A 23,547-nucleotide genomic window follows, 5' to 3' on the forward strand; every position below is an offset into this window, starting at 1 on the left:
CAGATCTGGATTCTTAGTTATATATTAAGATCCTTAGTTGCACAACTAGAGGCTCAAACTGGCATATGGTGAAAGAACTACATCACTCATCTTTGTACACCAAGCAGAACTGGGGACTAAACCTTCATTATTTCTGTGCTTTGAAATCAGGCTCCCCTTTGAGACTCCAATTGTTTCTGAAGTCTTTTTGTCAGGTTGAGAAAGCCTAAGGCTGGTGGTATGTAATTTGTCTAATAACTGTGGAAGGAAAATACACATGAAAATACCTGAATATGGTTTGTAATACCTCCAGTGTCTGTCATCATCTAGTCACAGAGTGCTTTACAAGGGAGTAGGGTTCAGATTGTACCTCGAAGTGATGGTGTGCAAGAGATTAATGGGATATACCAGGTGAACAACTGATTAGTGCTAGGGATTAAGTTTTGTTAATTTTAAACTGCAGCAGGTTTACCTTTATTTAGATGCACAAGTGAGAGACATAGACCACCAAGCAGATAGCATCATAATCTTCAATTTCTAAATGACTAACCCCACATCTCCAGAGCAAATGGAAAATCCCTGCACTGGGATGCATGGCAGCACAAGGCGGCCAAGTCTAACCTCTGCTCTGCTCATTGAGAGGGGACCAGTCCTGTTTCCTGACTGGCATAATAAAAGATCCTGCACTCCTTTTGAATTTTCAGGTGTCTCAGTTCCTGCAGCTTTTGGACAAAGGCAAAAAAGGGTTATTGATAGCTCATCATTTTGCAGTCTATCAGAATAGGTGAGTAAAATGCAACATCATTTTAACAAATTGGCATACGCACCTTAAATCTGAGCGTGCCACTGCTGAATGGTTGGCGTCATAAGAGATTTAGAAAGATGAAAACCCTTTTTTCTGGAAAACTTATCACTTACCTGTGAGAGGTTTGTGTGCAGTCCCTGCTTCTTCATTGCCACAGCAGACCAAGTCCGTGCTTATAACTTCTCCCCCACAGCACTGCTGATTGAAACTGTCATGGAGGGATCCGGCACAGCAGATTTGATTGCCCGATGTGGAGTATGGCATTCCCTGGCAGCAAGAGTCACCAATTCCAACTGAAACTCTGTTTTGCTCTTTGTTAGGGCAACACACTTCTCCTGTCAATTTAAGAATACAATTAAAGATTTTATGCATTTGTATCTCTTGAAATCCCTGAGAGGCTTTCATCTGATAGCAACAAGTCTGGATTCACACACCAGTAGCTTCATGTACAAAATGTTCCACATGAAAGCATGGAGTCACTCAGTACTTTAGAATGCTATGAGTATTATATTCATTTGTAATAATAATTAAAGAAACATGCATTCATGAATTAAGGGGCAAGAGTCTGTAATATATCAAAATGCAAGCATGACAAAAACAAACTGAGAAGAGCAACTAAAATAATTTCTGTAAATATGATAAATATATACAGCTGAAAACCTTTAAGTAGAGGCAGCTACATAGTGAAGAGAGTTCATTCTTGCTATGATTAACAGAACAGTCAGCCTACTTATTCTCAGCAAAAAAATTTCCTTGTCTCCTCCAAAATAATTCCAAACTCATTTTGAAGGAGTAATTCACATTGCTGAAAGAGTTTTTCAGTGTTGCTCCGGACCTTGTCTCCCAAAGAATTTAAAGATTAAACCCACTTTAAAAACTAAATACTGCTATCACAATCAGTGGGCTTGGCTGCTACTTAAGCAAAAGCATCAGCTTTTGCAGGAAAATGCCTTGGGATAAGACTGCCAATGAGACTGATACTATAATGATGGGCTGGGCTGGGCTAAACTGTGTGCTATGAATAGCATGGATAAAGCTATAATGGATACAAAAATTATGGTAAATGGCAAAAATTTTAATTCACTAGAGTCTGCACTTGTTCTGATCTGGTGTTCTAAACATTTTTGTATTGTCTTTCTGTGTTACTGTGTTTTCTGTGGCCCAAACACCACTTGGAAGGAGTAGGGTTTTTTTCCTGCTATTGAAAACAGGTAATAGATGTGTTTAAAGTATTTGGAATCCTGACTGTTAATAAAAGACATGTGTTTTGATTTTTAAAACTAATTTTTCTCATTGCAAGCAATATCTCAAGTTCTTTTCTTCTGAAAGACGGGGAATTACAGACAGAGCGCCCTAAACCCAATACAGATTTTGTCAGAAATAAACAGGTAAGAGATGAGGGAGAACACTGTCTTCCTACTCCCCACATTACTTGCCAAAGAGGTGCCTGGGTGGTAGTAGCATTATTTGTTCTGCTCTGCTTTAAGGATCTGTCCTCCCATCTTAGTTCTGGGATGGATGTTTGCACTTCTTTGTGCACTACTGTTTCAGAAACTGAGATTCCTGCCTTCCTAATTTGTAATCTTTATGCCTTCAGCCCAGTGTGCTTCAGTACATCTAGAACTATCAAGCTGGCCAAACAACATCTGGAAAATATGTATGCTTAGAGAGTTTCCTATATAAATAACTTTATCAAATAAAGTCAATAATAAACAAAAAAAGATGAGGACAATTTTTTAGAGTATAATAGATATAATCTGTTTAGATACTTCATCTTATTTTCCTGCATTCCACAGAATCTCATTTAGTTGCTACACAGAGAAAGTATTAAAATACAGAATGTAGCTTAAAACTATTGGAAATAAAACTGGGGTTTTTTAAAGAACTATTAGACATAAGACACAAAGGATCAGTAACCTTCTCATTAACCTCTCAAAATGGGATCCATTCCAAGCTAGGCTTGAAAATGTTCTCTCTCTGAAAACTACCATGCAGTCTTAACAGTTAATTGTTATCCTTATCAAAGAATGACCCACATTAACATTTAGCTTGAGGTTATTAGCATATTTATAAAAATAAAAAAGAAAAAAGTGACCAACATTGTTCATGTTGCTGCCCTTTAGAGTACGGAAAAAGAGAATGCAGCAAGTATACTGAGAAAAAAAACGTGTTTAAAATCATGTTCAAACATTCACTGTTTCATGCTTGTGGACTGCTGACTGAAAATGAACTACTTTCAGACTTAAGACATTTTGTTTCACTGTGCTTTTCTTTCTTGATGTAAACAACATTATGCTAGTTAACATAGACCACTGGATGGGGACAGAGGTCACAGTATAATCTCTCCATTTCGGTGCATTGAGATTAATGAGGCCAGCAAGATACTCTTCTCTGGTTCTTCCATGTGATAGCATTTTTCTGATGACATCATGGAAGGCATTCTAATATTGTGATATATGAATTACTTTTCAAAGGATCAGAACTTGGGATGTGCTGAATGTGTTGGCAAAAATTCAAGCATTTCTGAGCCTAGGAATGTGTGCCAGCTCATGAGTAATGGAAGCATTTTAGCTCCTGACCTGACAATTGCCTACAGAGATATATGCTCTGAACACTGCCCCCTGAAAGGGCTCTCCTCCTCCTTTTCCTCCCACCTCCCTGTCAAAAATCCACCAACAAACTGGAAAACTAAAGTCTGGACAAATGCACAGAAGCACAGTTTTGGCAAACTTCCCAAACAGTTCTGAGAATAAGAGTATGATCAGCCTTAAGAAAAGGATAATTTTCCATCAAAGATAATACATGTGGGATGTGTACTTTGATCTGTAACATTGGTAGAAACAGAGAGTAGACAATGCAAAAACAAGCAGAAGCGATGTAATCCATAATATCAACCCCAAATGCTAACAATTGTTCCACAAAAGAAATGGCTAGGGAAAATCACATGGGGTCAAGTCAAGCAGAGAACTAAACCGCACCACTAAATTGCCTGATGGTGTTCCTATTAAGCAGAACTGCCCTCCCTATTATGCAGCACTTACTGCAATTAAGTATAGTTTGGCATAAATTAGTTCTCTGGGAAATGACCCAATCATCAGGTTTCATCAATTAAACCTTTCTTGTATAAACAGAGTGTACTGTGTTTAGAAGACAAAGTCAGTTCAATTTTCTTTGCTTATGCCACTGAACACGTCTCGAAGACATCTAGAAATCTTGATAAAACCCACATTTATTGCTATGTTTTCATTCTCCTTGGTTTAACAGATATATCAACTTTGTTGTTTTGTTTCTTTCAAGCACTGGAAAGGAGATGTCTCTTACCTACTAATACCCTAGTGTAATAACGACCACAGCACCGATGTTTCGGTTTCACAGCATGTATCTGACCACCACAGCAAACCCCTGGTGAATTAAGAATAAATGGAATGTACTTGTCCTCACAGCATTGGAAGCCAGGTTTATTGTCGTGCAGAATCCCATTACAACATACCTAGAAGTAGTTAAAAAAAAAAAATCAGTAAGGCAATATCTGTTAAACAGAACATAATGCATTCTCTGGCAAAACAATGTATATGAAAACATGTACCACGCACGGACACTAATATGACTGCAGTCAAATAAAATGTAACTGGGCTGAAATCCTGTGCCCTCCAGCATTATCAGACTTCAATAAACTACTGTGTATCTGACAGAATGCTGCTATTTTGTGGCCTTAAACCATACTGTACCTTAATAAAATAGTCCATTAATATGAATCATCTTCATATGCCTTGCAGGCTGTTTGAGTCTCTCAATGTGGAGTAGATTGCAATATGTAGATATAATCTATCATCACCTCATCCTTTTCTCCCCAATTCTTATTTATTTATTTATTTATTCATTCATTCATTCATCTAGGATGAAACACGCCATCTGAAACCCTTACAACTAAAAGCAGTATTTCCCAATATGAACTCTTCGGTTTTCTTTCACATAAAAATAAGTGGAATTTTCTTCTTATAACACATGATCCCTTATTTATGATCACAGTTCTTCAGACAATGTGATCTCAAGAGAATAGTATTTATATAAGGAATTTTTTTTTTTCCAAAATAAAATTTACATGGAAATGAATTTTGAAAAAGCCTTTTAACTGTGGACTTCTTTCTAGGTGCTGTTGAGAAAATTATATGCTTGAACAGTCAAATAATTATTTGTACACTTACTTCTGTGTTGGTGGAGTGGCACAGGGTATACACAGCAAATCATATAGAACCGTCAGTAGAATCATCACAAAAATTGTAAGCATAGACCCTACAGTCAGTGCAACTTGTATTAGCCAGAACGATTCCCTTTACAGAAAATGCAGTTGGCAGTACAGCACAGGTGTTAGAACAGAGTTGCTCCTTTGTTTTCTTTTGATATGGAGCACTTCCAACCCAGACATTAACCACATTCTAAATCAGGTTATCTTAGCAGCAAAGAAAGAAAGCATTCCTCTAGAAGAATCTGTTGTTTGCCTAGGTACTTTACTAGCTGTCAAAAAACTTTTTAAAATGTATATTACTATGCTCAGGACATCTAATTTGTATTACATTTATAATTTTAACACAAATATATACTGAAAAAATATTACTACTTTTCTTATGTCATAAACAAATTCTTCTTGACTTCAGAAGGATGATGCTCTGTTTTGTTGACTTGTGAATGGCCTTCACTCAATCACTCTTGGGAGTATTAGGTTAGGTTCTGAAGTTACAATTTACAATACATAAACAATATGTAACCCAAAATTAACATGAGGTAGGGCAGAAGGTTTTCTTGTTTCCTCATTATATTTTGAGGGTTTATAACCTTATATGCTTTGAATTGTCACACAGTTTTCTGCTTTTCCAGCACACTTTCTCATTCAGTATCTGTTTTAAACTACCAAAGTAGCTGAATTTTGTAATTTTCAGTTCAGGAATTTTGAGTCTCTCTAGGTCCTATTACATTATTTTGCTGTCCATCTTGTCACTGGTAATATAATCCAATATATGAATTTAATTAACCTACTGTTCTTTCTTCCAGATCATTAGTTAAGATGTCAAATAAAACTCTGCTTTACATCTCTGCTTCCTATCTTTTGGATATTTTTTTATGACTGCATGCACTCCAGACTGAGTTTTTCTTAATTTACAATTGGCTCCAAAGCAACCTTAGAAGATTACCTGGTCTCTCTGTATTTCCAAGTCATTTAAAAGCATTCTTAAAAATATCAAATCAAGTACTATCGTGCCACTGTCTGCACCACAGAATAGATCATATTTAGCAACAATTCTTAACACTTGTAAGAAATGGCCTCTATCCTGTTCTTTTTACTGCACCCTGAGCCTGAGACACCAGAGCCAGTAAATGCTATACCTGCCTGCATGGAAGGCAGCCAAATACATGTTCCTCACATCTTCTTAGTCCTAATTTGCGTGCCCCTTGGGGACTGTGTCTCCCCCTGTGATCTGTCTAGCCCAATTTCTCTTCTACTTTCCATGGATTTCCTCTGTCATCTCTGTACTGTTTCCTTCTTCTCAATGATGCACACCGCCCAAATTTCACTTGAACACAGTCTTTCCATCTTTTAGATAAAGAACCTTGCACATCTTTGGCATTATCTAGGTTCAAATGCTTGAGTAGCCATTTTACTTTCCATTTGATGTTTCCTGTTTTAAGACATGCCCCTTCTCTTGTGAACCCTCAGTAGAATCATCTGCTCTGCATATTCCACACAGACACTGGAAGGTCTGCTTTAACACTAACCCTAAAGTATTCTGGTTGGAACATTAATTGTAAGATTGCATTATTACTGGTTTCTCTCTTTTTCCTCCTGCATTCCCTCAAAAAATCCCCAGCTGGACACCCAGCTATGTTACAATAGTTTCAGCAGCTACTTTTCCTTGTTAAAAATTATTTAAGACCCTCAGTATTTCACAAAAGCCTATAGGCAGTGTCCAAAAAGGGGTCCAGTCAGCTCTGAAACACATTCAGACTCTCATCTGGCATTACCGATTGATATAGTTGGTGCTATTATTATGTAGCTCCGTAACATCCTCTGCAGTCAGCTGTAAATTGTTAAATAACACTTTTTTGGCAGTCCTCTAAAGGTAGTTAGTTTCTATTTGCATTGATATTCAGTCCAAGGATTCTGCATTATCAATCCATAAAATAAAATGCATTCAAGTAATGCTAAAATTATGTCACACGCAAAGAAGAAAAGCAGATGGATTGAAAGTTATAGTGGCAAAAGGTTATTATTATCTCATCCTCTTAGATCTAAAAGTGACAGTCCCAACTGGATGGTGTTGCTACGGACATGAAAGTAGAAGCCTCACAGTGATCAGATACAGTGACACCAACATTTTAGGCAGGTCAGAGATCTCACCCTTGTACAGAGGGTTGAATGTTTGGCATATGCTTACTAACCAGAAGATCTTTACTGTCTATGGACATGATACAAGATGTTCATCCTTAGCTATCATGGGAGCCCTTAAAACTATTGGTAGACTGAGTTACTCACAAATTAATCCTGTAGTTATCCTCCTATCCAAGCCCACAGAGGGACTGTGACTCAGGAGCACAGGGACTGGGAAGGGCTGGGCATAAAGGCTTATTAGGATACCTGGGCAAGGCCCAGTCAGCCATGACACTAGCACAGAGTAACTAGATATCAACTCTGGCAGGCAGGATTACACAGTATTTTAACAATTTAAAAAAATACTTTAAACTTATCTATGCAACTCTCTTTTAATTAAAATTGTATCATCCCTGATCCCTCTGCTTGCTGAAGACTTTGCTGAAAGATATTATCTGGCCTTATGGACACATGCCAGTTGAGTTAGGACTGATTTACTCAAATAAACAGATGTGCTAGGCAGCCATGTTTATCCTTCTTGTCAAACGCTTGCTGCCAGAGTCACTTTGTGAAATAGCAATTCACAAAACACTCTAAGGAATTCCTATTAGCTACAGGACTTCATTAAAAATTTCTGCCTGTGGAGCAAACACCAGAGTAATGATTGACCAATCATGTTCTCATGTGAGAGAGAATATTTTAAATTAGCAAGGCTTATTCTTTTTCACTTAAATTATCTCTGAATCCATATAGACACCCTTTTTTGCTAAGTATACTTACCCACCCATGTCTTTTCTCAAACTGCTGTTCTCTTTTAGTAATTGGCACAGCCTTAAATCTAAAATCCACGAGCAGAAATTATTGCTATTCTGTTAAAAATCAGTATATATTATCTTACTAAAATGAGTTTCATTTCCTGTCTTTCAGGTGTGTTACAACACACACTATACATGAAGTGTTATGTTTTTAAAGGTTCTCTAAGCCAGAAAGAATTTGAAAAGAATTTGCACAATATTGCTAGCATTAATAGTAAATTTTACATAAATATTTATGGAATATGCTTCACCAGTGTCGAGATGTGTTAGTTTTCACTCCTGAAAATCGTGCTTTTGAGGCTATCTATCAAACCACCATTTTGCTCCTCCTGTCCTTAAAGAGGAGTCCTGATGGTGTTTTTAACAAATGGTACATGTTAATTACAATGAATAAAGGGGTAAGCCTGTACTTCCTAGTAATGTCAGAGTTATATTTGATTAGTTCATTAACTGCAGATTTATAAAGCTTGTTGATACTGAACATAAAAAGTGCTGAAGCTGTATTAACACCTTCAGTCAGGACCCTTTTAACCACTGATGCACATACTCATGATCCATTGTGTACAGAAATTATTAGCCTTTGTGCCACTATTTTAATTACTTTTTTACTGTACCTCTCTCATTATTTTCAGTGTTCACCTCAGGATGCCAGTAACAACAGGACAGTTTGGTAGCTGCATAGAAAATACAGGAATGCTTTCCCCATGGGTACTGAGATTATGCTCCTTGATGGGTGAAGCTAGGGCACATTCCCTCGTTAATTGAAGTACATCTCTGCAGATCTCATGATATGTGCTCTGTGAGCTGCTGTCTGGTTTGAGATTTCAAATATGGATAGAGTTATGGATCACACCTTACTGAAAACAGCTAGGAAAAGACTGTCAGTTTTAGCAGCTTGGAAACTCCCAAGCAGCACAGGTTTGTTACGATAGTATAAAAGGTATACCGGACACAGGGACCCTCGCGGCAGCTGACAAAATTCATCATGAGAGTTTATTCTCAGCTCTTCTGCAAAAGTACACATGAAGAAAATCCTTTCTAAATTCTTTCTGCAGTCAAGAATTATAAATCCATCCAAGTCTGATTACAAACACCAGGGTCAGGATACCAGCACTGTTAGCTTCAGTTGAAATAACAAGGATTTCTAAAACTGAAGCAGAAAACTGGATAATGACTAGAAATAAGAAGTAGGGATCTGATGTAGAGATTATTTAGGATAGCAGGAATCTTTTCTTGTCTTCATTAGGCTTCATATCAGGCCTACATGAGCTCATGGGTGTGCATGTACACTTGTTCATTTTAGTGAAAAGGTCATTTGCTCTTTTAGAGATTCCCAAGACAGCTCTGGGCAAGTTGGTTTATTTACACAGCACAGTGCTACGCAGAGATACTAACCTGGATCCCAAACGCAGCACAGCACACACAGACCTAGTGTCTGGATCCCAAACACAGCACACCACACCTAGCGCAATCCTGCACCCAGGCTATTTAGCACTGCCTTTCTGGTATAACTGAGCTACTGAGGTGGACCCAGCTCAGCCAACGTTAGCGAAGAGTCCCTGCATCTCGCTCTGCTGAGCAGTGAAAACACACCCCGGTATTCCTATTACTGAAACACTTTGGTTTCTATGGATGGAGGAGATTATATTCTGGTGATCTCTTATGTAGATAAGAAATTGCAACAAATCCCTCTTTTTCTGCAGTGCCTTACAATAGCAAGCTGACGATGCCAAATGTAACACATAAATCCATGAGGAAATATTAATAACTCAAGACATATCTCAAAATTATTTTTGTATAAAAGGCCCATTTTCTTCTCACTTTAGTCCTGAATTCAAGGAAATAGTAAGTGGAAAATTAGACCCATTGTGTCTTCTAGATAAGGTTCAATAAATGACCTGTGCAAAAGAACTCCACAGTGTGTTTGTCTATCAGAACTATGTGTATACAATCTGCTTGCTTTTGCTAACCAGTCTATCATCAGATGAACAAAAAACTTGTTTATTATTCTGGATCTGAACACTACTTAAGCTGCTCAGCATTTAATTCTCAGTGGCATCTCTTTGCATTTGGTTGTACAATTAATGTATGGTGAATAACAGCTGGCACTGTGATAAGAGGCTTTCTTTTCAGAACAAGTGTACACTGGTCAGTGTTGCTTTCTTCACTTCTGTCCAGTAGGCTGTCGAATCTAAGGACCACATACACTAGCATAAATGCTTCAGCATTATAGCTGGCATAGAGTGACTGAATTCTACAAAAGTGTGACAGAGGGTTGCCACATAAGTTGTCCCTGTCACAGACTCTAGTTTAAGAACAACATGGGTGTTCCAGGAGCTCTTACAGACATTCTGGATGGCTAGTGTGGACACACGTAGCAAAACAGGCAAAGCATTGCGAGGGGAATTTTAATCAATTCACCTACAAAAATGGCTCCCATGCCATTTTATGTATGAGTGCTTCAGTTTCCTGTGGACCTTCCAGTTGTTTATTATATATCCATTTCTTAACAAATAGCACCCACTTCTAACCACAGTCTCTGAGAATACAGAGAGACCGATATAAAAAAATAATGCAAAATTAATTAGAAAGAAAGGAAGCTATAAAAATAAATGGACACTCTCCAAGTTCAAACTTATCATAAATGTATGAAGGCAGAAAAAATAAAAATGGAGAAGAAAACATCTAAAATTAATATAATACAAATTTAACTCATACACATGCCAAGATCTATTAAAAAGTCTACCATGCCAAAAACCTGAAATAAGTAAATTTGCCTTTTAAAACAAAGGACTGCCCATAATTCATTTGCAAGGCTTCAGAAATACATATGTTTAGTATAGTAATGCTTTCAAGGGAACTCAAAAGCTGAGGCTGTGTTGGCTGGAATAATTTATATTTTTATTTGAACCCCTCCGATAACTCACTCCCTTAATTACTGTCTTGTCTGACAGGGAATCTTGTGAATACATATTGTTTGCTTTAGTCATGGAACATGTGATGATGCCTTTGACAAATAGGGACACTATTTCATTACATTAAATCTTACTCTCAAACTAAGAGTTTTCTACCTCGTTTGTCAATAAAAACCATTACAGACTCCTGCTATGCTATTGATCCTACTCCTAAACAGGAACTCATATGAAGATTAACCTGAAAATAGCCATAATTTAAAAATACATCTGACAAATCACAATGGATCCCATTCAGAGTTGCTCATCATTGTCATGTAACAACCACCCACTTGTAGCTGAATCTAAATAGATTTTCTGTACTGGAGAATCTGATCATTAAGCATCTAGTCAAGGAACAATTTAAGGGGGGGGGGGGGGGGAGGAAACCCCCAGCAAGTCATGTTAATAACACTATTTGCCTGCAGGCTTTGAGGAATGATTCCTCACACAGGAGCTTTACAGTTTTACTAGTGTTTCTGAAATTCTGCATACACCTAGAAAATTTCCTATGGCCTTTAAGTGATCTAGTGCAATCTCTTTATGCCAAAGGAGCCATGTGAACTACCATCATGTGCTCCACAGATACCTGAATACTTGAGCTGACAAAGAATCTCCTCTAGGAGTTTAGTGCATGACCTATGGCACGCAGCTGAGCAAAGCTGATTGTTTCAAGTGAGATGCAAAAACACAGAGATCTATATACATGTATACCCACCATGTAATTTGTCACAATGGGATTGGATCAGTGGATTCAAGAGGTTAGCACTGAGATTCCTCAAACTTCCATTACATGTGGATTGTGAGATTTACTTTGGATCAGATACAGCCTGATTCCTTAGGATGAACATCTGCACTATGCATGTGGAGCAAAGCTTCCTGAAGGGAAGAAACTTCAGATGCATCTTGTGAAGTGAGAGTGGTCCACAGACTGGTTGGGAGCCTTAAGTCCCCACCCAGAGCTGGAGCATATTTGAAGAGTTTTTAGTTCGCATGCATTAAAACCACTTCCACACTGAACCAGCATGTAGCGAATGAAAACAATCTGGGGATGCATTCAGAACTGCACTATTGCTCCAAACCAAAGTGTTAATGCAAGACACATTCATAAATGCTAACCAATTCGTTTCTTCTGAAAGGAAAAATAAAGTGAACAATCTCAGACTTAAGACAATAGAATCACTTGTCATCAGCTGACTCACACTGCTGGAGATTTTTGCACAGCTAATCCCTGTACTGAGCTCAAATATCCATATTTGATTTTAAAAAGTTTCAAGACATGTATCAGAGTCTTGATTTTAAAATATCAAAAGAAGCAGAACCCTCCACTTCCCTTCCTCTGTTAATAAAGAGACTTGATTTACATGCTTACTCCTAAAAGTATGATTTATAATTACATGACTAACTTAAGAATATACTTGTACCTTCAACTCTGGATGATAACACACTTCTCCACAGATATTTTCATGCTTTTCACATTCTAATGAGACGCACATTCTATTACTTTTGCTGCTCTTTGGAGTCTTTGATGCGGTACACCTCTGCCACACTTTACGTAAGAGTTCATATCCCAGGATAATGCCATTTGGCTGTTCTGGTGATTCCCAGTTGATCTGAAGAGATCTACAGTAAGGAGAAAATTGACATCTGTTAAATTATTGAAAGTATTTATGATTCTATGAATACTTACATTAAAGGATTAGCCTATAGTAGTTCCATTTTATGCTAGTTCATGTGGAGTGAAATGTTTTGAAGTGTCCAAAAGGTTCCTCTAGATGATGAAATTCATGGAAGGTATAAAAGTTTGAAAAAAGTATCAATATGTGCTAACACTCTTGGAAAATAAATCACACGTGCAATCAAAGTCCTTAAAGGTTGCTATTTAAAAGACATCTCATTCATACTTCTGGAAACTTATGTGTAATAAATTTTCAAGCACTTTACTTGTTTCATTTCAGTGGTAGAAGAAAAGATTCAGTATGCTTTCCTGGTGCTATAGCAAGGGCGTACATGAACTATTGTCAGGGTTGGCATGACCATTCCATTCTCAGATAGGAACCTGGTAAGAGGACAGGCAGCTGGGAGTCAAAAGACCCCCTGCTGACCTCCCTCTGAGCTGTTGGCAGTGCAGCTTACTCACATTGTGCTCAGTCACCATTTAGAACATATTTGTATTCATCTTGCCTTTTCCCTGTTCTCAGAAACATTATACAAAGACAAAGTATTTTGCTTTGAAATGTATTCTGCAGGATAGAATTAAAAGAAAGAACCCATCGCAGCATCAGTAAGCACTAGTTCTCTTCTGTGCTTATTTTCATTGAATTAGAAGTCAAAAATGCAAGTGTATCACAAGTAAGACTCAAGACTTCTGACTTTGAGCACAAAAGCATGACTGCAGCAGCCCTCAACAGACTATGTACAAACAAAAACCTGTTGTTGATTTCAGGTTTGATATCAAACTATCATAAGTTTAAGGGAGAAAGTATCTTTAGGGAAAAATCATATTAGACTGTAGCATGCCTGTCACTACTAAAAATGTGCAGATATTGGCTCCAAAACCTCACTTAATATTACAATTGTTTTAAAAAATGTCAAAAGGGACATTTGAAACAAATTTTCTCTGTCTTTTATAATGTACACATTTTACATTAGTTTTTAAAATGAAAACTTAATTTCTTGCATAATCACTCCGGAATATTGCATAAGACATAGACTTCTTTCACTGTGACTCTCTTTGGGTAGAGAGGAGATCACAATGCTACATGTGGATCAATAGGAGGACTGGCAACATTGCAGAGTATATACTTAGGCTCCAAGTACGTCTTTTTAATCCCCATGTCCCAATTACACAGCCACTGTCAGAATGCCAGTGACATCATAAATTAGCATTAATTTAAAGTGAAAATGTTACAGCGAAACAGCAGCTGCTGAGATAAACTTTGACATCTTAACAGAATAAAAATAACTGAACTATTATTTCACTTCCTTGAGGTATAAACAGAGGAATATACACAGCAGTAAGCCTTTGTCGAACAGGAATTAATGTCACCTATGAAGGAACAGCTTCATAGGTGACTTGTAAAGTCACCATTATCATTCCAAGGTCTTCATCTGAGCCATAGGTTTAATTCCATATTTTGTACACGACTGTATTGTACCACACGCACATGAACATACACACGTGCACATACACACATGTCTACATTTAAATAATGTTACAGGACCTAACTTAAAAATGTAAAAGCAGAAAAATATAAAGTTCAGAAAAAATATAAAAAGAAAAGGAAAAGAAGAGTAGTACTTCAACCTCTATAAATGCCACCGTAACTCTTTCCTGGTCTTTGTACAGTATAGATCACAGTAGCAAAGAAAGCATTCCCAGTCATATTTTTGAATGATTTGCTTTCTGCAAGTTTCATTCAGACCCTCAATGGTATGTTTTCAAAATATTGTGCCAGTTTTTGCAGTTTTGCCAGTCGTATTTGTCTCTGAAATAATTTCAAATTAGGCCTAAGAACTGATGAATGATTTGAACTTTTTGCCTTTTCTGTAGAGCTCAGCATCTATTTCTTTCTTTTAGTGAGCAATCACTTTATTATTATTCAATTTATATGTACACATTTGGGGTGGACATAGCCTGGTATTGTGTAAAGCTGCAGCTGTACTTGAAAATTACATGGAGTGGGAGTTCCCTGACCAGCACCACCAAAAGGGTAAAACTCAGTATGACCTTTCAGTAATCACACAGATAATCAGACTCCTTCAAAATTTTATGAATGTTTCAGTTATGTGTACACCTTCTGATGTTTGCTGACCATGGCAAACTGTGGTGCATCACAGCAAGAACAATGCATAGCTCAGTTTAAAAAAAAATCAGCAGGGTTTTCACAGGACTGCAGAGGCTTTTTGACACCCCCCATTTGAAGAAGTACTGAAGCTGAGCTGAAAATACCTTCAGAATATACCACCTTCTTGAGCAGGTACAGATTTAACGGGACATGATGGGTGCTTTACCATGTAGCCAGCTGTATCATGTATGGTGCCTTTGATACAGCTGCAGAAATATGAGGATGGAGCCTGCCCACCCTCTCCTTCTCTTCATCCCCCAGTTACTCCCTCTCAGATAAACTGGAGTTGTGTCTATTCTGGGAAGTGCCCACAGCCTGAACTACAGAGCAGACTTGCAAATTCTAGGCACAGATGAATGTACAACACCTGGCATGTGGCACATAATCCTCGTGTGCCCAGAGAAAACTCCACTTCAAGCATGTGCAATTGATGATAGTTCAAATGCTGGATGAGTCCCTTCTGTGAATGCTGTCAATGTGGTGAAAATACTGAAGTAGGGCTACCTCCTACAGACTAGGCAGCATAACCAGGCTCATGGATACGAACTGCTTCAGACCACAAAGTCCATGAGGCACTGCAGCACTTCCAGGAGATAAAGAACAATTTCAGACTGATCCACAAAGTGTATTTGCTTTTGGTGAAAAAGAGCAAACTGAAATCCTTTGGCTCAAGCATGTGAAGACAGTTAATTCTGACATTTCCAGGTAAAACTATTATTTTTTTTTTAAACCCATGAAAAATATCAGTATTTCAGAGTTTTGATATCACATCAGATACATTTTCATAAACCAGACTTGGAAGGGAAATTCTGGGTTTTGCCTGCTTTGGGTATCATCAGCTTCAAGCATCCATGAGTCATGAAAAGAACTCAGGATTTCTTTTTTTTCTCAACATGGTAGTAAAGGTTTAACCATGAAGATTAAAAATATAACAAGGCCTCACTTTTGAATCTTGAGAACGAATATTGTGCTAGTCTCATCACATGCAAGGGTTAAATTAAAAAAAATCACATCAAATCTAAGATTTGATAACTTTGCTTTCAGGAGCTGGAATAAAAAAAAATCCACAGAAAAATCACAACATTCTTAAGATAGAGCATTAAGATAAGACATTCTTTAGATAGGTAACACTGCTATTATTAATGGCCAGCGGGTAAAATATTTTCCTGATCAGGAGATAACACATACTGAGCAACTGCTTCAGCTTTATTGCACAAGAGTTAACTACCTGCTGTATTGTGGACTGCAGTGCTAACACAATCAGAGAGGCAATATGACACAGCACAGAAAGTCTGATAAATATCATTATGCTTCTGCTGTTGCTACTTCTTAGAGAAATCTTCCTGTGCTTTGATTTTCTCATTACTAAAGTAGGAAGAGAAATCAGGTTTCCTCCATGGGAACATCATCTTAAATGCTTTAGGGAAAGTGCCATAAAACTAAGCGTATGTAAGAAACCTCTGTGTTTTGCCTGTCCTCTGGATATTTCTGGTTAGCTTGTCATAGGTTGGCTGGATGTGATTCCACAACAACCTTCCCCAGAATTTCATGTTTATTCACATAACTATGAATCAACACCCCCCCCACCCCCCCTTTTTTTTTTTTTTTTTTTTTTTTTACTTTCCATCCATTTTCCCAGTATGGAAAATCAGACTTACTGGTCTTTAGTTCCCCAGATCCCCTTGGAGAAATCTGCACTACATTGTTTCATCTTCCATTCCTCCAGTACCAAGACCAATTTAAAGGATATTTTACACAGCACAGTAGTTTGACACTTTCATATTTGAGGTCCTTTAGAACTCCTGAGAAAATACCATCATCCCAATAACTCATTGCTATATATTTTATCCATTTGCTCTAAAATCTTCCTAACATGTTAATTTGAAGTAATTCCTCCAGCACATTCACCCACGAACAGCGTCTGATACAGAAACCTTCCTAAGCCCCATGATACTGGACATCAAACCAAAGAATTAATCCAGATTTTCTTCCATGGCCTTATCTTCTTTGACTCTTCTATTACACCCTGACCAGGGTTTCTGGTTCTCCCCAAGGTACATAAAGGGCCCTCTCTTTCTTCATGAAGCTTTGAAGGATTTTCCCTAGTTTATGCCACAAGGTGTTTTGAGAGACATCAACCTTTTAATTAAGCACTGAACAGAACTGCTGTAAGGGTTCATCTGCATTGTGCCTCAGATTTCTGAAAGGAACAAAGCTGCTGCTGCTAAGTATTGTTATTAGAAAAAAACTAAGCATGCTGTATTACAAAGAAAAAGGAAAAGAAAAAACATATTCTAAAGGAGAATGAACTATTTTCCACCACACCATAAGAATTTAATCCACTACACAAACTTTTAAGACAGCATCTACCTGCATGGAGTACTCAGAGAACTTTCTAAACTGTGTAATAAAATACAATACTTCTCTATAGACACAAACCCTGATGTCCTAACTGAAAAAAAAAAAAAAAAAAGAAAGCATACTACTTGATTTCAGTAGGATTTGTTTCTACTTGAACGTGGCCAGTGCAGGCTCTCCACCTCCCACAAAAAGCACCCAAAACCCAGACAAGAAACATAACAAAGCAGAACCTGATTTAGAACTTCAGGATTGGGTCCCATACTGTTTTCTGTTTGAAGATTGGCATTATAAAATAATCATTCCAGGACTGCGACCTTTTATGCCAAGTTTCAGCCTGAAGCTGAGTTATTAACTGTAAGGGGTGGAAAAGTAAGGTATTTATAATGGCTCTGGTGGTATAACCTTCATTAGAACAGTGTGGATGGAGCCGCTATCAGAAAGACTTCTAAGAAGTTGGTGGGTGAAATTATAATTTATGTCATGCAGCACCTTGAGGCAAATTTTAAAACAATTATTTGTGAATGCTACAAAGACATTATCCTACAGCATTTTCATCAATAATACAGCCCCCCAAACTGATTCAGAAGAGGGAAAACCACCACGATTCCAATTAAAGACAATAAACTGCACAGTCTGTATTATATCTCAGGTATCCCATGAGCCTATTCTCTAGAAATGCCTTTTTTCTCTTTCTGGTGACAGATATGTATTAAAATATCCTCTTGTCTACACAAACTGTTTTTCTGTCCGAGCTCTTTCTGTTATGGAGGATAAATAAGCAAAATTCATATTCAGCCCAGCACCTGCTGAACCTGTCAGCTGTAGTGTTTGTCATATTTCAATCAAAGCTGAAGCCAGCCAGTCATTTTTATACCGCACAATCCCTACATACTTGAGGACCAGAATTAATGAATTAGCTATTGATTAAATTCCACTCTAGCAAATCCACCGTGGCAAATAAATGAACTACCCAGGGCACGTGTAGGCCACGGCCAGACATGTCCGGGCAATCGATCAGTAGTTAGTATTCTTTTGGGATATAAGAACAGCTGATGATAATATGACATGTAGGAAAAGGCAGTGTAGAAACAGAGTCTGTTTCTGGCTGAGCAGATTATAAAGTAGGAAGGCATTTTTGATCCTTTTGCATTCATGTGTTATGACATATTTAGTCTATATATAATAGCAGAAACATGTTTAAGTGTTTGCAGTACAGACAATACAGACAAAAGCATACATAAGTTAAAGCCAAGGGCAAAAGATGAGATCCTGAATCTCTGAGTTCTTATCATCAAACAAGCTTTGACTATATGTGTATATGTGACAGAAAAATAGCAAGCTTAATTTCACCCTTATACAGAGACAAATGCTGAATTCAAGCAAACTGTAGACATGATAAACAGCAAACCAAAATCCTTAAGAGACTGGAGAAGGAAATCCATTCTGCTAGCCACTTCTGAAGGCTCAGATGCTATATTTTTGTTATTTAAAAAAAAAAAAAAGAGTTTTTACACTGCTAATGAGCATACTCCACCAGAAGTGCAATAAAATCACATGAACAATAACACAAACACAGGATGCTAACTGTTTTATTGTTGTTGTAATTCTGAAAAATCCATTAGCGAGCTTAGCTTTAGTCTGTCTTTGGAAGATATTAACTCCCGAAGAATCACTGTATATGTTACTATTTGGATGCTTCTGAGGACTGCAAATCTGATGCTCCATTTAGAATTAAGAAGTTTGCCCATGCCTGTGGATGTAGTGGATAGGCAGATTGCAAACAGTGGTTCAAGGAGACATAGATATGCATGGCTTTTAAGATAGCTTACTAATTCTTACTGTTGTGATAGGTGACTTTTTTTTAACCACAATTATTCTAAGTTTCCATTATCAGCATTGCATTGCTCCCTGAGCATTAATCTTCCTCTTCTTAACTGACAGCAAAATGTGATAATTTTTCTTCCTCTACACTTCTTCTCTTAACTACTTCCACTTAGGCTTTGCTTTTTTTTTAATTTTTTTTTTTTTTAAATTTATTATCACAGTACAGTGATACCCAAATGGGTATCTACAATCAACCAAGGGTAAGATTTCTTCAATTGCTCTTTTGGCCAAAAACTCCAAAACCAAAAATAACAACCATAAAAAATGTTTTTAAAGTGTATACTAAATTCATTTATGCACCTTATTCAATTGAGAGAAGACAACCTTACATTCTGGTCCCCATTCCAGCTACAAATCACTCTGATACATGAAAGCCACCTATAGCATACCTTGAGCCAATTATGTGAATAATGGGTGCTGACAGCTGCTTTGGCTCATCTTCCACAGTTGTAATCTGGGTCCCATTGCTTCTCACACAGGCATACACTGTGCAGGCTTCAATCTGATGAAATAGAACATGAGTGTCACATACTCAGCTGCAGAAATTACTCAGCTCTGCTACTTGTTTAGACTTCTCTCTTTACCCAAGATTTTATTTTCTATTTTACAGAGTCCATATGCCAAGAAAATACTGCAGCCTTGAGATAAGTATATCTACCAGAGATATAGCACTGTATCACTTTTTCCCCCGCCATTTTTAAAAAAAAGGGTACATGCAGCCCTCTGGCACTAATTGTTGTTCTCTATTAAATTATGACCAACAGACTTGCAGTGAATTTGGTTTTGTGCATGTATATGTAGAATCTGGTGCACAACACTGAAAAAAATGTACTTTGATTTAGGGCTTTGAGTAAGTTTTCTACACCTATCATATATTCTGACATAAAAATAAGACTAATTTTTCCTTAATGGTTTCTACTCATTCATGTCTATTTTGAAAAACAAGAAGTGAAAAATGCAAATAGGAATCATACACTTTGTTAAGAAAAATGCCACAGAAATAAAAATTTATTCCTTCGATTCTTGGGGTTAAACTAAGCAGAAGCAAAGTGATATAGCTAGTGAAGGATGGTAACATTGTTTCTGTAGTACCAACAGAGAAGTTACTCAAAATAAAAGAGCACAAAAAATGAAAGTTAATACAGTAAGATTACCAGTGAGATTCATATGCATCCATTGTTTCCAGGACAAGAAGAAAAAGAATAAAGAACAAAAAGAATCAAAAGAAAAAAAAAAATCAGCTTATTTTGGTTTTACCTATCACATTGATGCAAATATAAGTCCAGTATAATGACTAGGAAAGCAGAAGAGAAGAATAATTAACATCTCAAGCAACAGAAGGTGGCCATGGTAAATTAATATAGAGGGTCTATAAGTGAGGCAGTACACTGAATTTGCATTGTTATTGAGAAAAGACAAATGTGTTTGCAAGCGGCATTCAGAAAGTCATATGTGTATTCATGGATGGAGGTTTGCTGTTTCAGAGGGGCTGGAACATAGAAATCTGTTACGATATGCTTGTCTGTGATGTTTATTTATGGCGTGTAGCAACCGGATTCAAATTTTCAGAACAAAGTATACATGGTACTACTAAGTGCTTCTCATATATAATGCAAACCAAACCTGAATGACATAGATAGGAATAGTTACAATTAAGTGTCAAACTACATTTCTTGAATATATTAATACAACTTAAGGATAGAGAGGGGTTTTTTTTGTTTGTTTTGGGGTTTGTTTTTTTTTGCAGACAGTATTTTGCTTTTCATTAGATATATGAACAGAGAGACAAAGATAAAGGGAAAAGCAAAGAATAACTATTGTATTTATTAAGAGCATAAAAAGTACTACTATGATTTCAGAGATCAACTCTGCTTCTTCCTCAGAAGGATAAAAAGAAAAAAAAAATGGTAAGAGGATGACAAATGCAACATCATTATTTCTTTGTGCTGATATATTATGCATGCCTGATGTTTCTAAAACAATTGCAATTTTCTTTTAATGAGTAGGAGTAGAATCTTTGCCTCTTTGTAATATATGTTGGGGCTTTGCTAATGTTGTAGCACAGAGCATTTAGGGGAAAGTAAATGGAGTTTTGATGGTTTGAAAAAAGATAATGGAAATTTGTATTATAAAAAGTGTACACAGACCTAAAATATGCTGAGAATAAATTTATGCCTTGCATGTATATGCACACAAACATCAGTGCAAATATATGTCCACATATGTAAAGAAATTCATGAAACAATATTCCACTTGGAAATACACATATTTTATGTAAAATCAAAGTATATTACACAACCCAGAAAAGATATTCTAACCTGTATATCATATACAGTGAATGGAGACAAAGCTGTTAAAAGAAAGGACCCCGGCTCGTTCATTCCAGTCTTGTGCTGCTTATTATTTACATAGATGGAGTACTCTGTGACAACACCATTCGGGTTTGAAGGCGATGTCCAGATGACACGTACAGCTGTACTGTTGATGATGACAACCTCTGGAGGGAACATGCCCTCAGGCTCTAGAAATAAAGGAAGAAACTGAATAAACTCCAGCTGTCTCTGCAAAAGCACTTGTTTAACCAAATGCAGATTAGTATTTAGGTTTAGCAAAGGGTTCACTGCTTATCTGCTTTCCTCTGATGAAGTTATCACAGTCTGTAGTCTTCTGTAAATTGGCTTATTATACTCTCAGTTAGAAACCATGAGAGCTGATGGTAAAATGCTTTATACCAGCAGCATAGTGTCAATCATCAGTAGTATGTGGCCAGTGAGATATGATGATAAATTATTCACCCATCTGCACTGGCAACATACAAATACTATTTTTGTCTTCCCCAATCCTAATCCTTCCAAAAAAAAAGAGAAAAACAGAGCATTTTGCTTTTAAAGCAAAACCTGAGACCAAAATACTTTATGTGTGGTGGAACGTGACGTTATCAGCCTCATAGCTGAAGCAATATGCAATATTGTCATTATGTAAATGGTTTTGAATGTTGATTACTATAGGTAATGATGAAGTCTAACACTTATTTTAAAAAAACCCCAACGCCTTCCTTAGCGTTAAATTACATAATTATCTAAGCATGTCAGAAATAACCATGCAAAGACCTATTTTTATCACAAGAACCCATCTTTGCCAGTTGAAAAATTGCCCTTACGATCAATTCTATTTTATAAACAAAAGGTGCTGACCTTTGGCACCAGAAAGGAAATGGAATCCTCACTTAAAGTGCTTTGCTAATGACCTGGAACACTTGCTTCAGAGGTAATGATATTATAATGTTTATAATGAGACTTTATAAAGCAAAAAGATTAGAAAGACCATTCTAAACACATTTCAGATGCACAATTTTTTTATTATTATTTTATATACACCCTCACCCAACACCCCCCCCCCGCCCTCCCCGCACTTGTCCACTGGCATAAAAATGACTCATAAAGAATTTTTTTAGAGGCTGAACTGACACCTAGAGATTCTGGTGACTGAGGGAAGGCCCTGTGTATGACTCTCATGTCAAAAGTACATTGCTTCACAGAGCAAATATTTAAAAAAAAACATTAATTGTTTCTAAATTCCACCATTTATTGATATGAACTCAGTTCCAAACTTAATGCACACAGATAGGAATATGCAGGAGAAGATGAGAACAAACTGGGTTAATATCTGCTATTAGAGCTTTTGCTTCTGTCTCAGTGGGACCGTTTATTGATCTACCACATGATGACAACCAGCACTTAAGCATTTTAGCGTTTTAGCCCTTTTTCCTTTTATACCGGAAATTTTATAATGGAAGGATGACTGATCTCAACCTTAACAAAAATCAATCAATTTCATTCTCAGATTTTAAGCCAAGACACATTCACTGCTAACCAACCTCCATCTGAGGTAGTCACATGCACAACTTCACTGTTGATGCTGTGGGCTCCATTAAAAACTTGAAAAAATATCTGATACTCTGTGTTGGGCTGCAAATCACCTACGACTATAGAGTTTACATCAGCCTGGATCCTCAGAGATCTTCCATCATCAGTAGAATTCAAGAAAAGTGTGTAATATGCAACATCTCCTTGCAAATCTTGTAGTGCTAAGAAAAGAAACGAAAATCATTGGGAGATCAACTCGGAAATATTCAGTCAGAAAGTTTCTTATCAACAACATTTATGTGAAGAGAAAAACAAATTTTATGCAGACCCCCTTATTAAAAAAAAAAAAAAGAAAACAAAGATTCCATCAAGTGCCTTCAATTTTTCTCTTACAAGCAGTGATGCAGACTGCTCTTCCAAACTTGTCAGGAGTGTCAACAGTTCATCATCCTATCTAATACTGGAGAAAGCTTTCTGTCTCTAGACATCCCCATAACAATGGAATCTGTGAGGTAAACATATTAATAGGTGAAACCCATTGCTAACAGTGGGGCACCAACCTTGCAGCTTGCCACTGTGAAATGATGGCTTTCACCCAGATAGAAGGAAGAGAGCAAATCAGATTGATCTATGGCACTACTTAAGATGGAAACATCAAAGATTTTTTCCTTCTT

General features: G+C 37.0%; 1 protein-coding gene across 7 annotated transcripts in view; it reads right to left on the reverse strand.

Moving 5' to 3' along the window:
- The window catches only part of USH2A (usherin), a 392,395-nt gene that overhangs the window by 90,394 nt on the left and 278,454 nt on the right, over positions 1-23,547 (reverse strand). For all 7 annotated transcript variants that reach the window (XM_074897210.1, XM_074897211.1, XM_074897212.1 and 4 more), the window contains 6 exons: positions 22,885-23,094; positions 21,326-21,528; positions 19,397-19,509; positions 12,339-12,537; positions 4,106-4,274; positions 898-1,119 (listed from right to left, as the gene is read on the reverse strand). In XM_074897210.1, coding sequence (XP_074753311.1) covers positions 898-1,119; positions 4,106-4,274; positions 12,339-12,537; positions 19,397-19,509; positions 21,326-21,528; positions 22,885-23,094 — 1,116 coding nt within the window. The remainder of the gene's footprint in view (positions 1-897; positions 1,120-4,105; positions 4,275-12,338; positions 12,538-19,396; positions 19,510-21,325; positions 21,529-22,884; positions 23,095-23,547) is intronic.

Source organism: Athene noctua, chromosome 1, assembly GCF_965140245.1.
Source record: "Athene noctua chromosome 1, bAthNoc1.hap1.1, whole genome shotgun sequence".
NCBI lineage: Eukaryota > Metazoa > Chordata > Aves > Strigiformes > Strigidae > Athene > Athene noctua.